General features: G+C 37.5%; 1 protein-coding gene across 1 annotated transcript in view; it reads right to left on the reverse strand.

Annotated features, from left to right (window-relative positions):
- Positions 1-15,781, reverse strand: part of TTC7A (tetratricopeptide repeat domain 7A) — a 159,727-nt gene that overhangs the window by 130,781 nt on the left and 13,165 nt on the right. Inside the window, exons 4-8 of the mRNA XM_026695868.2 lie at positions 14,291-14,421; positions 11,548-11,669; positions 8,304-8,382; positions 3,401-3,561; positions 2,505-2,568 (exon numbers count right to left, since the gene is read on the reverse strand). Of these exons, the coding sequence (XP_026551653.1) occupies positions 2,505-2,568; positions 3,401-3,561; positions 8,304-8,382; positions 11,548-11,669; positions 14,291-14,421 (557 nt within the window). The remainder of the gene's footprint in view (positions 1-2,504; positions 2,569-3,400; positions 3,562-8,303; positions 8,383-11,547; positions 11,670-14,290; positions 14,422-15,781) is intronic.

Genomic DNA, 15,781 nt, shown 5'->3' on the forward strand with positions numbered 1-15,781 from the left:
AATTGTCTACTCTAGTTCTGTGAGAAACTTGTCTTTTTGATTGCAAGATGCTTGACACAAATGTTCAGGAAAGCAATTGGTGGTGGTTAGTTTTCCATGACGTGACATTGAGTCTAGAACCCATCAGACACCACTCTGAAAGTATTTCATATTAGACTGTGTGTGTGGGTAGCATCATTGCCTGATTTCTTTGCTGAGATGTGATAATGATGGGTTATGGGGGCAGCACAGTTTACATAGAAATAACTCCTGACTCAAGAATGTGAGGAAAGTGTGTTAATGTGGCCTTTTAACAGTACATGTAAATATACAGCTATCATAGACTGCAAAAGAAATATGAAATATGACTATATCATGGTATATCTATTCACACTATATGTACATGTAAACAATTCTTCTTCTTCAAAGTAATTGGATTGTAACTCTCATGAGCAACTTAGCCTGGAAGCTTCAGAAATTCCCTTAAACCACATTTTGCAAAGGCCATGTTCATTAACACAGCTGTTGTAAGTAATGGTACCCAGTTGATCTATACTATTAGCATTTCAAGAATCCTGCTGTTTTACTAAAAGCACTGATTCTTTTTAAAAATTTCAGTATGAGCAAAATAAAATTTAGATTGGAAAACAATACAAAAGATAAGCTGAAATCAAAAGTAATAGGCACAATACATTCATTCTTTTGACTCTTCAATAGCTCTACAAACATAAATCTTGTATTTGTCTTGGCATAACTGGAAACACAATGTCTTGCAGCAAAAAGTCCAAAGTTTTCATGAGCAATGAAACAATTCCTCAGTCTTTAAAGAAACCAATTCTTCTATAACCTTTGATCAGAAGGCTGGCCAGATTTATGTTCCAATCTTTAACTTTCATGGAGGTACAGAGTTTTAAAATCAACTAAAGGTTAAGAAACTTTTGGCCCAAACCAGGCGTGTCTGCAGGGTGTACTAAAAATATCAAGGTGGCAACCATGATGGGTGCAATCAAATCTCTGACTGATTTTACATCAATCAATGTATACAGATATGTATCAATGAATGTACTGATACATACCCTGAGGATACCCCTGTTCCCATTTTCCCTCTATAGTTGGTAGGAAATGTAAAAATGGTGTGATTTAAGTTTAATACATGACCTCACAGGAAAGCCACCTTCCCAGTCATGATGTACCTTTGGTTCCAACTTCCATTATCCCATTCGACCATCACAAAAGAGCTTGTAATCAAAGAAAAATATGTCAATTCCATCTATTTTGATTCTCAGTCGCCTGAAGATGAACCTGCCCAAAACAATTGCTCCCAAATAAGTCTGAATAATTTACATTTGCGTATATTTCAGAAACACATAAAAACTGCTCTAATACAAGCATTATATAGCACACTGTAATATATCATACACGATATGCATATATACAACTGTATTAACTGATAATATAACATTATACAATACAAAATAAATATGATGCTTGCCTAAAAGTATCCAAAGCAGGACAGCAAACTGCAGTCCCCACTTTCATTCAAGGTCAGTCATTTTGATCCTGATATACACAAGCCATTGTCCTTCTCTCTGCTACTATAAATGGCTTCCAAACACATCAAGCTAAAGCAAGACCCAAAGGCTGCAGTTCAGAATGGGCCTACCCACAACCACTTATACTGCATACAGTGGAATTTTTTATTTATTTGAATAGGAAAGGCAAAAAGATATAAGTATCTCTCAGTTCTCAATTCTAAGCTGCCAGACTATAACAAACAGGGCACTAGAAATATTAGAGTGCTGAATTGTTGGAAGTGTTTTGAATAAATCTTAGGATTGCACTATAAATGACTAACAAATAGCTAGCTTTTCACAACACCCGCAGTCAGCTACCTAAAGGATCATTTCAGTTTGTTCAGCCTCCAATTAAAATGAAACAAATTCTCATGTAACTGTTTAGGATTTTAGTCTTGGGAATGAATTCTTCCCTGTACAGTCATATAAAGCCAGTTCTGTGATATGATCTCCTGCTGTTTATTTTACTTATTTAATTCTTAGAAAAGCATTACAAAGTCTGTCCCACTTCTCCAGAGATGTATCACCATAAATCCATCAAGTCCAAGAAAATGGATTCAGAATTTTTTAAAACAAACAAACAAACAAACAAAAGACTGCTTTCTCGTTAAGCCTATTTTGGGAACAAGATGGAAAAAATTGTCCCCCTGTGACACTAAGAAAAATTCACCAGATTGAGTCACATTTTCTATTACATTTTTTCAGGCAATTCATTCAATCCTTATTTAAAATTGGGCACCATTCATTGATGCTTTAGAAAAAAATAACAGCCGATTCCTCTGTATTGGAGGTGATTGTTTCATGTTCAATCCATAGGTATGCTTTTGTGGACATTAATTGAATTTGTAGCTTAGAAAAGACACCTGGAATTCCCTTCATAAAAGCATAATGGTGATTATTATGAAATGCTTAATTGCTATCCTTCTTTACAGCTATTTTTATTTTGCTTACCATGGATTCGCTGATCAGGAGGAGGAGGAGAGCTTCTTCAACGTTGTCATGGGGGCTATAGATGCTGAAAGACAAACAGGCTTTTTCAAAATATAAGCAACAATAAGAATTATGCTCATGGGAGACTCTTGTTAATAGCACCACAGGATTAGTAATGTGAAACATCTCATGCATGATTAATTTGTTATATAATCGTTTCTTCAGACTGGAATGACTAAAAGCTATAGAGGAGATAACTCATCTGTGACGAGGGAGAGCAAATGATTGGTCAAAAACTCTTTATTCAGGAAACAGTTTAGCTCCTGGGCGTTCTGACAGCATTGAATCTAAAGCATTTGGGCCCAGATTGCCTGCACATGGATCAGCTTATGAGAACCTTGCAACTGAGGGATGATCCTTCAGAAAGAGCTGGTTGATTGATGAATTCCAGGACCTTCTCTGATTTGGCCCCCTCGTATTTCCAGCAAGATATGTGTGGCATTATCTCTATTAATATGACTGAGTCTTTCATTTTAGGATATCTACTACTCAATAACACTGGCAAACTTCCATTTGCCCTTCTCTGTTCAATTGACCTATTAATGTAAGGGAATTTTAAAAGCCTTTAAAAATTAATTTTCATAATTATTTTACTTTCTGGTGTTACTCTGTATAGTTATATATTTTACATAGGATGATTTACTTAGTATTTGTACTATGAACTGAAACCTACCCCAAAGAGCAGGTATTAAATTGATTTAAAATTCCAGATACAGAATGTAGCTTATTTTTTTTTCTAAAACTATTATTACCAGAGACCTCTAACAGAAGACCTGGCTATTATTTCTAATTAATAGCTCTCTTCCCCTTCAGTAGTTAAGATGTTTTTAAAATTCTGTAAGCTCCTAGGTCCGTACTTATCTCCAGCGTGTTGCTGTAGTTTTCGACGTAAGGTGGTACAAATATAAGCATTGTCCTCTTTCTTCATGAACTCGGGAAGTGGGTCAGATAAGGGACTCCAGTAACAATCTTCACTTAGGGAGTGGAGGAGCAGCTCTGCCAGTTGTTTGGTAGCTGTCTGGTGAAGAATTGAAAGAAATTGAAAAATACATTTTTAAAAACTCAAAAGACAGATTTCATCTTATGCTATGAGCCAGTGCAAAACACAGGATGCATTGAGTTGCATAAGAAGGAATAAACAATTGTAAGTACTATATTGCGGAAGGGAGCTCTAAAGAGGCCAACACAATAATTTCTGCTCTGTGCTTGTAGGTGTTAGTATGTGTACCTTATATGTTTGTATTTAGGCTTTTTATGGCCCTTCAGTACAGACAACAATGGGAAATGTTTGAAAATGGAACTTTCCTCTAAAAACATCTACTTTCTGTCTTCTCAGTGGATGTTTTCTTTATTGCACAGTTCAACACTCATATTGACCTAAGTGCTAGAGCCCACTGTAACTACATAGCCAAAAAGGCATTAAGAGTTGTTAATTTAATCCTACGTAGCTTCTTCTACTAACTAGAGCATACAAAACATTTGCTAGACCTATACTTGAATACAGCTCATCAGTCTGGAACCCATATCATGTATCTGATATTAACACAATTGAAAAAGTCCAGAAATATTTCACAAGAAGAGTTCTCCGCTCCTCTACTCTACTCTAGACCTAGAAAACCTAGAACTATGCCGCCTCTGGTCCAATCTAAATATAGTATATAAAATCATACATTGCAATGTCCTACCTGCAAATGAATACTTCAGCTTCAATCATAACAATACAAGATCACACAATAGATACAAACTCAAGGTTAACCGCACCAAACTTGACTGCAGAAAATATGACTTCAGCAACAGAGTGGTCAATGTTTGGAATACTCTACCTGACTCTGTGGTTTCTTCCCCAACCCCCCAAAACTTTAACCTCACCCCCTTCCTAAAAGGCCTGTAAGGGGCGCACACAAGCACACCAATCGTGCCTACCGTCCCTGTCCTATTGTTTTTTATTTTTTTTATAAGTATCTATCTCATGTATTCAAAACTATATTTATTCTTATTCCTGTATCTTGTAAGAGATTGACAAATCAAATAAATACTAAACATATTAAATAGTTTGTTTCACTTTTGTTATGAATAACACCAGGCAAAAAGTAACTCCATATTTTATTTATATCAGCTTCTGGCAAAGCAAAGAAGAAAAAGCATTTTTCTGCTTAGAATACATTTTCTGGTCACAAGTGAAATTTACACACTGCCATTCAACATTCCAAATTAATTAACTTAGAAATTTTGGCAGGTTAATTCTACTTCAAAACTTTTATATCTATTACATTAAAAACAAATTATTAAAAGTATTGGTAGCACAATGCAAGAATACAAGATTTTATCCTTCCAGGGCATATTAAAAATCAGAAATAATGATACTGTTAATACATTATGGTAAAGGTGATTATACTCAAATGTCACAATGCAACTCAGCATTGTACTGCACTTTTCCCTTCCAGCTTAGTCCAGGAGAAAATATTAGATTTTTTGGCTTTCATTTTGTATTAAGCACAATAAAGGGTACCTCTGAATGTTAAGTTGTGATTTTTAACAATAATTAGGACTTAATCCTCTGATTGCCTCGGCTATTTTTCTCACTGCATCTACAAGTTCCATTGATTCCTTGATTATCTCATCCATAAAACTGGACAATCATTTTGGTTCCTCTGCCTCCAGCTATAATACTGACCATCCCGATGATCCTTCAGCTACAGCATATTTTATGCTTACCAATCTACCAAGTGGTAGTCAGTGGACTTCAATCACAAGCTGGTCCTCAAATGCCATCAGTTGATGCTCTTTGAATAGATGTGACCCACATTTCTTGTGTGTGAATGTGGTGTACTTGGTCCATGTGCATTTAAGAGACATTTGGGCTGTAATAGAACCCTTTGCCCTTCACTATTCCATTAGTGTGAGGGATCACTGTCTTAGTTTCAGTACTATAGTTTTGGTACTATAGCATAACTAAAAAAAAATCCAAGAATGAGCAACCTGGTTGTGACTGGGGGCTACACAGGCCACAAAGTTGTGGGGGACAAGTATGGCACCACACAGCATTCTTGGACACGATAGCACAGCTCCAATTTGCATGCCTCCACGTATTCAGCCTTCCATCCCAGAATTCCCTAGTGTGGAAATTGCTCAAAATTCTGGGAATTGTAAGGAACATCTCTTAAGGGAGCTAAAACCCTTTTGAAGAACAGGTAGGGAAAATGTTTGCAATAATCACTATTTACAAACATTGGGGCAAGAACAATAGTTGAGGTCTGAGAAATGGACAAGATTTGGGATTTTATTTTTTTAATCCTGGTTAAGCCCATTATTGCAAGCATGATATTAGAGTCTACATTATGAAGGGAGGGGCAGTGACAGTCGTGTCACAAAAAGAACCCATGCTTGTGTTAAAGCTTTATTTTTTTAAGAAACGGGGTGACCCTTTAGCTCTGAAAGGGGGGTGGTATTCTGTTCCCTCAAGAAGCCATCACTGGACCTAATCATCCTGGACAATTTTCCTCTTTTTAGGAAAGGTTGTTGAGAAGGTGATCCGATAAGAGCTCCAGAGAACTCTCTAAGAAATAGAGTTTCATGTCACTACCCACAATATCCTTCTGTACAGAATGAAGGAACTGAGAGGGGGAGACACCACATTGTGGTGTTATTCTGGTTCTTCTTTCACTGAGGCCAATCGGCATTGATGGAGGAGAAGAAATCAAATATATGGCCCATTGCTGGTGGGGTGCCACAGAGTTTGACACTTTCTCTCTGCCTGAAAAGACCAAGTAACTATGAATATTTCAGCCCTCTGGTCTCAAGGTCTCCATCTTGGATGGAAGCTGCATTATTATTATTATTATTATTATTATTATTATTATTATTATTATTATTATTATTATTATTATTATTATTATCTTTATTGTCAGAGTACAACATGTGTACAATGAGATTGGCTGATTATTCCAATCAAGATTGTTGTACAATCTGGAGTCATCTTGGACTCTGATCGTTTGTTTGAAGAGCAGGTAGCAGCTATGGCCAAGAAGGATTTTGTACAGATAAATCTAGTGTGATATTTGTACCTGTTCCTTCATCAGGTGGGTCATTCCCTAAATACCCCAACAATGGACTGTTGTAGACTTCCAGGGAAGCAATGGAGGGCTGAAGATGGCTTAACTTTAGCAAAGCCAACAACCGCAGCAACAAAAGGAGCCATCAACTCCTCAGAACTCTGTGGATCAAAGGGAAAACAAGAACTACCCACAAGTTCATTCCATACAGAATCTCCCTATGAAGAGATGGTAAAATAATGAACTTTTCATCTGTTTTTTACAGCATATTTGTCCTTATGTTTTTCTATCAATCTGCACTTCTCCTCCCCCCCCACCTACCACCCCCCAAAAAAGAATGCAGCAATGAGGCATACATGGAACTGCCCTTGAAAATCAATCATAAGTACAGTAGTTTGTCCACATGATAACACTGCCCCATGAACCTTCTGGTTTCTGGGTGCAATTCAAGATACTGGCTAGCATATAGAACTCTACATGACATAGAGCCTGATTACTTAAAGAACTAGCTATCTCCAACGATTTCTGCCCATTGAATTAAATACTGTGATCTAGGTGGATGAAGAACACTTTTCCTGCTACAGTATCCACCTTCTAAAATAATATCTCCTCCCGCCACCTCAGACAGATACATGGCTCCCACCCTGATGAGGTTCCATTTTTGCTCATCTTGGGTGATGAACCTCTATAAGATTTGGGTTTGTTATGTATAGTTCTTTTTTATAGGCGCACATCTCTTTCTTCTTTCATTTCATTGTTCTAATTTTTTTTATAGTATAAAGCACCCCAGTTGTTTGGTGTTGGGCATTTTTCAAATTTACATCTATATACAATCTTCAATAACTGCATTAATCAACAGAGGAGGAAAGGCAAAATGCTTTTCCCTGGTCTATGAAAGTCAAGCTTATATTATTGTTAATCTAAAATAGAATAATTTTTAGTTTCAGAGTAAGTAAGTCTTTTCTACTATGCCATCTTGTTTTGAAACAGACTGAATGTAGGATCCATGCTTCATTCTTTTGATACTGCAAAAATCTACATTAGTATTTTGACATGCAAATGGTAATAAATGGTCGTACTATGCAGCAATCTGGATGTGGGTGCAATATCTTTGAATGCTAAAAATGGCATTCATCAGTTGCTAGAACCATGGAATTATATTTCTTGCAATTCCTGTCATTTGTAGCTGCTGTTGCTGCTGCTAAAAAAAAGTTCCCAGTAACATACAAAAACTGACTAAAATAGCTCTTGGAGGAAAGAAGGATACTGAAACTCTCTAAAATAAAAGCTGGTCCATCCCAGGTCAAACTCAAAATTCCAAACCTCTGATCTAATCTGTTCAAATGCAACTTTTGAACCTCTCCCTTTCCAGTTCTTCCTTTCACCTCTATGAGTATGCTGTTTCTACAGAAATGTTAAGTAAGGCTCATATTGTGACAAGATAATTTTTTTAAAAAGTTTACATTAGGCAGCGAAGCCTAATTATATAATTTTCCCCCATCTAGATTTTATAATAATCCTGTGTAGTAGAAAAACTACCAAAGTTAGGTATGTTCCATTTGACCATATTAATCAGTTAGTTAACTCAGAATTGCAACATCAAACTTACATGCTAAGAAGAAAGGAAGAAAGGAAAGAGGGAGGGAGGGAGGTTGGTTTACAGGCTTCTGCCAAGAGAGCTAATGTGGAATCCAGGGATTGAATTTACCATTCTGAAGCTCAGAGTAGCCTTTGTTTCCATGGTTCTTAACAATTCTCTTAGATTTCTTATTCCTTGAATAATATTGCTAAAGGAAAAAAAAATCAAGTGTGAAAAGCAAGGCTGAATTGTCCATGAATTATGAACATAAGAAGAATCTCTCTTGCATTAAATATATGTACATTCATGAATATATGCATACATACATACGTATGTACACATGCTCAGGTTGGGTTATAGTAATAAGGCAAGTCAGCAAATCTTCAAAGAATACTTTCCCAGATGGCGACTGATAAGAAGAACGTACACTTCATACTTAAGGTTTGTCAGAAGGCAGTGTCTTCTCCCATTGTGCCTAGCTAGAAGAGTGGTCAGACAGAGGCCTAGTACTATGGAATCATATGTCACCCTAATAGGATAATGCTGAGGATAAAATATGGCAGACAAGGCATGTTACTTCATGTTCAGCTCTTGAACGATGGTAGAATATACTACGGGAACCAGCTTAATCTGGAGACATTTTAAAATTTATATTAAATGTAGTTTAATTCTTAGCCTAACATGTATCTCTATTTACTACTGCAGAATAATGAAAAAATTGTGCCACAATTTTCAACTACTATCTTCAGATTAGCTATCCATTCCTGGTTCAGAGAATGTGTACATCTCTTTCCCTGAATTTAGGAAATGTTGCAAATTAGTTTTGTTGACAGTAAGCCCACTTTTCTTGTAAACTTCATAGCAAACTTCTAGAATCCATGAGCTTTCTATGGAAGTTCCTCCTGCTTCAATCTGAAAACCAGTTATTATTTTATTTTACACCAAGAAATGTGCACTTGAGATGTCAACAAATTTGAAGTGCCTATCTGAAAGAAAACAGATGCACACAGGCACATAATTCACATACCACAAATGTTATTCCCTGAAATCACATTGCAGCCTGTAAGGATTTGTTGTACTTAGGAGAACTCTACATACTTCCACTCTTAACTTAAGAAACAAAACCATTTCTCTAATCACACTGCATTTAGAAATCACTCATCTAACAAGAACATCAAGTGACCCACTTCACTTTCCACATTTTGTTTACTTGGCTTGTGAAGAGATCTGTCTGCACCCTCTTGTGGCAGAGAAAAAAAAGAGATCCAATCCAATGTACTTTTTTCTTCCTACACTGATCCTCTCTATAAAAACAGTGGGGAGAGAATTACAATTAAATTTTCTTGTAATTTAGACTCCTAGAACGATAACTCGGCTAACAGTTAATATTTCCTTATTGGTGGTTAAATAAAGATTTGTATTGCATTCACATGGGTGGTACATCTTTCTGCCAGTTGAACACAGGGGGGACTTTAGGGGTATTCAAACAAACCCACTCAACCAAAATTAGCAATTAGATGAAGGTGCTTTATGTGTGTACAACCTGTTTGCCTCCAAGGTGCCTTTTTCATTAATGCTGAAAACAAACACAGGTAGTCCTCGACTTACGACAACAATTGAGCCCAACATTTCTGTGATTAAGTGAGACATTTGTTCAGTGAGTTTTGTCCCATTTTGCGACCTTTCTTGCCACAGTTAAATGAATCACTGCAGTTGATTAGTTAGTAAGCGGGTTATTAAGTGAATCTGGCTTTCCCATTGACTTCACTTGTCAGAAGGCCGCAGAAGGTGATCACATAAGAGCAATGGTCATAAATATAAACAAGTTCCCAAGCCTCTGAATTTTGATCACATGATCATGGAGATGCTGCAAAGGTTGTAAGTGTGAAAAATAGTCATAAGTCACTTTTTTCAGTGCTGTTGTGATTTTGAATGGTCACTAAATGAACTTTTGTAATTACCTGTATCTCGGCAAGTCTAGTAAATCCATTCCTGCTACTCAATCATAAATTGGACAAGTGAAGGACCTTACTTCAACATCTCCATAGAAATGGTGGTAGACTTTAGGAGAAACCCTCCCATACTACCACCTCTTGCAATACTAGACAACACAGTATCAACAGTAGAGACCTTCACATTTCTAGGTTCTATCATATCACAAGACCTAAAATGGACACCTAACATCAAAAATATCGTCAAGAAAGCACAACAAAGAATGTTCTTTCTGCGCCAACTCAGAAAGCTCAAACTGCCCAAGGAGTTGCTTATACAGTTCTACAGAGGAATCAGTGAGTCTATCATCTGCACCTCTATAACTGTCTGGTTTGGTTCTGCAACCCAACAGGACAGATACAGACTTCAGAGGATAATTAGGACTGCAGAAAAAACAATTACTATTAACCTGCCTTCAATCGAGGGCCTGTATACTACACGAGTCAAAAAGAGGGCTGTGAAAATATTTACAGACCCCTCACATCCTGGACATAAACTGTTTCAACTCCTTCCCTCAAAACGACGCTATAGAGCACTGCACACCAGAACAACTAGACACAAGGACAGATTTTTCCCGAATGCCATCACTTTGCTAAACAAATAATTCCCTCAACACTGTCCAACTATTAACAAAGTCTGCACTACTATTACTATTAATCTTCTCATCACTCCTTATCACCCATCCCCTCCCACTTGTGACTGTATGACTGTAACTTTGTCGCTTGTATCCTTATGATTTATATTGATTGTTTCCTGGTATGATTTGATTGCTTATTGTACCCTGTTCCATCTCACCTGTGACCACGAGGTGAGAGTCCAAGCCTTGGCCAATAAAGAATTCTATTCATTCTATTCTATTCCGTATTTCATATGAATGTACAGCATCATACAATTTCCAGCAGTTGTCGCTTCTACAGGTGGTCCTTAACTTACAACAGTTAATTTAGGGATCATTCAAAGTTAAACGGCATTGATAAAAGGGACTTATGACCATTTCTCACACTTACAAACTTTGCAGCATCCCCATGATCATGTGATCAAAATCCATATGCTTGGCAACTGACTCATATTTATGCAGTGGCCTGAGGTCAGGTGATCAATCAACTTTTGTGACCTTCTAATAAGCGAAGTCAATGTGGAAGCTAGGTTAACAACTGGGTTACTAACTTATCAACTGCACTGATTCACTGAACAACTGTGGCAAGAAAGGTCATAAAATGGGACAAAATTCACTTAACATATTTTCACACTTAACCACAGAAATTTTGGACTCATTTGTGTTAGTAAGTCGAGGGCTACCTGTATTACCTACTGGTAGCTTTGAACAGAACGATATCCACGATATATTTTTTATGTGGAATAATGTTCATTATGTACATACCCTCTCTTTAAATGAGCCACATATGCACTCTGCAGAGCTGCTTCCAGAAAGTAAGGAAGTTCAAAATCCAAGGAAGACATATGACTGCCTTTTATGCTTCTTGTATGTGTATTATTAAAGCTCTGGTAATAAAAGGGAGAGACAGAGAGAGATGACATATAAACACAAATAATAATGTTGCTTAATGCTTATTCTATTCTTCTTCCAAAAGGTCAGAGAAAATGACTAATATAAAGGAAATTTGCTTTGAATTACACTTGTTATTTCTTTATAGTTTGGCTTTTTTTGTGTGCTGGCTTCACAAGGATGGCCTTATATTTCCCTCTGTATTTCTGGAAATATACTAAGCAGATATACATAATTTAAGAGTCACAAATTATAATTAAAAAAATAGCTAAAACCATAAATGGTAGCCTACTATAGGATCAATAGCTCCCTCGTTCTATTGTTTAATTGAAACCAAGAAAAAAAAAACACAGAAAAGTGGTCAAGCCTCCAATTCCTGGGTCCCATAAACTGGATGGATTACAAATCGATGCCTGTCCTTTTATGAGCCCAAAATTAGGGCTGCACAGTGACTTGAAGGGAAAAATGTTTTGAAGGGAAAAAAGTGGTTTGGAGTACATGGAGACACTTATTTGTACAGCACCTCTTGGAAACTCCTAAAAGTTGCTGCTTTTTTTCCAAGCATAGCTGTAATATGAACTCAGGAAAAGATGGAATTGGTTTAAGTCCAAAAGGTTGTTTTTCAGGAGGCAATTGGACTTTATTTTTTTCTTTGAAGATGTTTGGCTTCTCATCCAAGAAGCTTCTTCAGCTCTGACTGGATGGTGGGGAATGGAAGGATTTATATTCCTTGCAGACAGCTGGTCATCTGCTTCCTCTTGGAGCACAGGTGTCAAACTCGCAGCGTCACATTGCCATCATGTGATGTATCGTGACGTTTTTTCCCTTTGCGGAGCTGGGGTGGGTGTGGCCTGCGCGTGATGCATCCGGCCCGTAGGCCACCAGTTTGACACTCCTGTTTTAGAGGGTCTTTGAAGCACTTGGAGGTTTATCTGTATCCTCAGGGTCACCTGTGTAGTGTAAATGCTTCCTATGGTCTGCAACCATTAGCACTACTCAGGTGACCCTGAGAACACAAACAAACCTCCAATTGGCCTCAATGACTATTTAAAGAATGCAAATGACCAGCTCTCTGCAAGGAATAAAAATCCTTCCATTCCATTCCATTGTTAAATCTTGTCATCATTCCTTATCACCCATCCCCTCCCACTTGTGATTGTATGACTGTAACTTTGTCGCTTGTATATTTACGATTTATATTGACTGTTTCCTAGTATGATTGATTGCTTATTGTACCCTATGACTATCATTAAGTGTCGTACCTGATGATTCTCGACTCCTGATGAATGTATCTTTTATGTATACTGAGAGTATTTACACCAAGACAAATTCCTTGTGCGTCCAATCACACTTGGCCAATAAAGTATTCTATTCTATTCTGTCAGAGCTGAAGAAGTTTCTTAGATGAGAAGTGAAACGTCTTCAAAGAAAAAAACAAGAAAGTCCATTTGCCTCCTGAAAAAGCACCTTTGGGACAACCGTGACCTGAATGACTGAGAACCTCTATAGACATTTGATTTAAGGCACTGACAGTGGATATTGCATTAGCCCCATGCATAGTCCAAAGCACCTTCAAATCCAAACAACTGAACAGACCTGATAGATTATTCAACAGTCTGTAATCAGATTACCATTTTTACCAGCTAGGCAGCCCAATAACATCTGCAGCAATTTGCAATCTGTGAAGGTGTCAAACTGTGTCAGTTACAATTAAATCTTCCCATCTTCTACATGAAGCTACTGTATTTACATGAGAACGTAAAGATGCACACTTAGTCAACAGCTCCCCATATCAATGTCCCTTTTGTGGATGCACATCAACTTGGTTGATCACAAAAAAGCTAAAAGGATCAAACTCAATGAGATGCTGCTAAATGAAAGAGTTGAATCATCCTAGAAGATTATGGCAATCCCACTTCTATATTGTTGCCAAGAAGATATCATGGATAGACCAGGAATTGAGCATGACTTGAAGACTTTTCTTTACCCAAATGTAAAATAACCTTGAATTTAAGATAGTTGCTGGCCCCAACATACAAAACAAAAGGGGAACTTGGTATGTACCCATTATCAGATTTGTAATTGAGCTAAGATGACCTTCCCATTGTAAAGGTAAATTGATTGTAGGAAAAAAATAAATCTTCATTTTCGATAAGTACTGTACAGTAAAGGCACATAATATGGTTTTGCATAAAGTACATCTGATATAACATGCATTGTTCAAAATCTGGCATTTTCCCTCAGAATCTTACATTTTAAGCTGTTGCACCTTAATGATTTTCAAACCTGTGTTCTGAAATTCAATATTAAAAAAGCTGGCAAAATGGGGTGCTAAAATACAAAATTATATACAGGGATCTGATTCAAATTCCCACAGACAGGTGCATGAAGTCTCGGGCTATTTGGATTTAACCACCTCAGAGTAGTATTACATGAGCAAAAGAAAGCAGCATCTTGAGTACGTTGGAGGGAGAGTGGAATAAAACTAAACATCAGGCAGGGTCTCAGGGTATATAATTTAGCACATTTCCTGGCTTTTGTTTAATGGAGAACAAGTTAAACAGTGATATATAAATCCTTGGGAAATGCTAACGGGCGGGAGCTGACTCTTATTTACCTTCTCCAGTTCTTGCAGGAAAATCTGAGCGATTACACATGCCCTTTCAAAGCAAGTCATGACTTCCTCTTCTCTTTCAGACAGCCGGACTTGGGAAGCAATGGAATTGGGTGAGCGTTCCAGTGCCAGGCCTGTGAAGACAGCAACAGTGTCTCTTCAATGCCATGCTGAAATGCACCAACCATCAATTAGTTCTTACTTTGTGAAACCATCCCCATAGTCTTTTCTACCTAGAGAAGCCTAACATAGCTGGAGGTTGTTTAGTTGAATGAATTTAAATCTGTTATCCTGATCTGTCATAGTGCCTCAGAAATAGTTATCTCCTCAAAGGCCTGTATGGCCTCTGCCCTGACCACGCTGGGGAAAAAATTGAAAGAAAAAAAAAATCCCTCCAGATCTTGAGTTAGGATAAGTGGCAATCCTTCTGTTCTGGTGGTACCTATTAGTTTGAATGGTTTCTCCCCCCCCGCCAAAGGTACACAATTCTTTCTGTTTTTACTGTGGTTCTTTGTTGTTGTTTTTTAATGTTGTACACCTCCTAGAGTTTTCATCAAGTTATGCAGTTGTCTATATATGATACACAAATAAATACAGGTAGCCCTTGACTTATGCTGTAACAGAGTCCAGAATTTCCATGATGGTGTAAGTCTAGGTAATCATGTGACCTGACCTGATTTTATGATGTTTTTGGAGCTGTTGTTAAGCAAATGTGTAGCCATTGAGTGAATATGGTTGTTGTTAAGTAAATCAATGTATTCCTATGGGCATTTTTTTAAACCAGAAACCAGTTGAAAAGGCCAGAAACTTACAAAAAACCATCATAAATCTAGGTCGCGTGACCACGAAATACCGGGACTGAGTCTGGGTGGTGTACAGCACATACCATTGGAGAGAAGCCGAAATTAAGAGACTCTGCAATCCCACACTGGAGGAGGGAGGGGAAAGAGATTCAGGACAGCCACACCCCAGAATCTCTTAGGTTGTATTTCCTGTAGAGGTTCCAAGGTTGTAGCTGTAGTTTGGCAAGGTTCCGTCCATTAGATGTAAGCAAATAAAGTACTGGACTCAATGGATTTTGTTTTGCGAACTTTGGGATTGGTCTTGACATTCCCAGAGCATAGATTACTTCAGCTTCAGATATATATTAAAACAAAAAAATGGTGGGAGCTTCTAGCTACCATGTAGCTAAATAGACATTTGCATCTATATGAGAAATAGCAATAACACACATATGTTGCTTCATAGTGTTTTACAGCCCTCTCTAAGCGGTTTACAGAATCAGCCTATTGCCCCCAACAATCTGGGTCCTCATTTTACCAACCTCGGAAGGATGGAAGGCTGAGTCAACCTTGAGCCAGTGATAGGGATATGCAAGGATATTTTTGAAATCGAAAGGGGATGGTGAGCAAGGTTTTCAGTTTACTAATAGAATTGCAGCAAGAAGCTAAGCATGTATACCGTAAAACTCTCTATTTCTCCTAGTTTTGCAGA

Source organism: Pseudonaja textilis, chromosome 1 (genome assembly GCF_049901715.1).
Source record: "Pseudonaja textilis isolate UNSWEBS1 chromosome 1, rPseTex1.2, whole genome shotgun sequence".
Classification (NCBI taxonomy): Eukaryota; Metazoa; Chordata; class Lepidosauria; order Squamata; family Elapidae; genus Pseudonaja; species Pseudonaja textilis.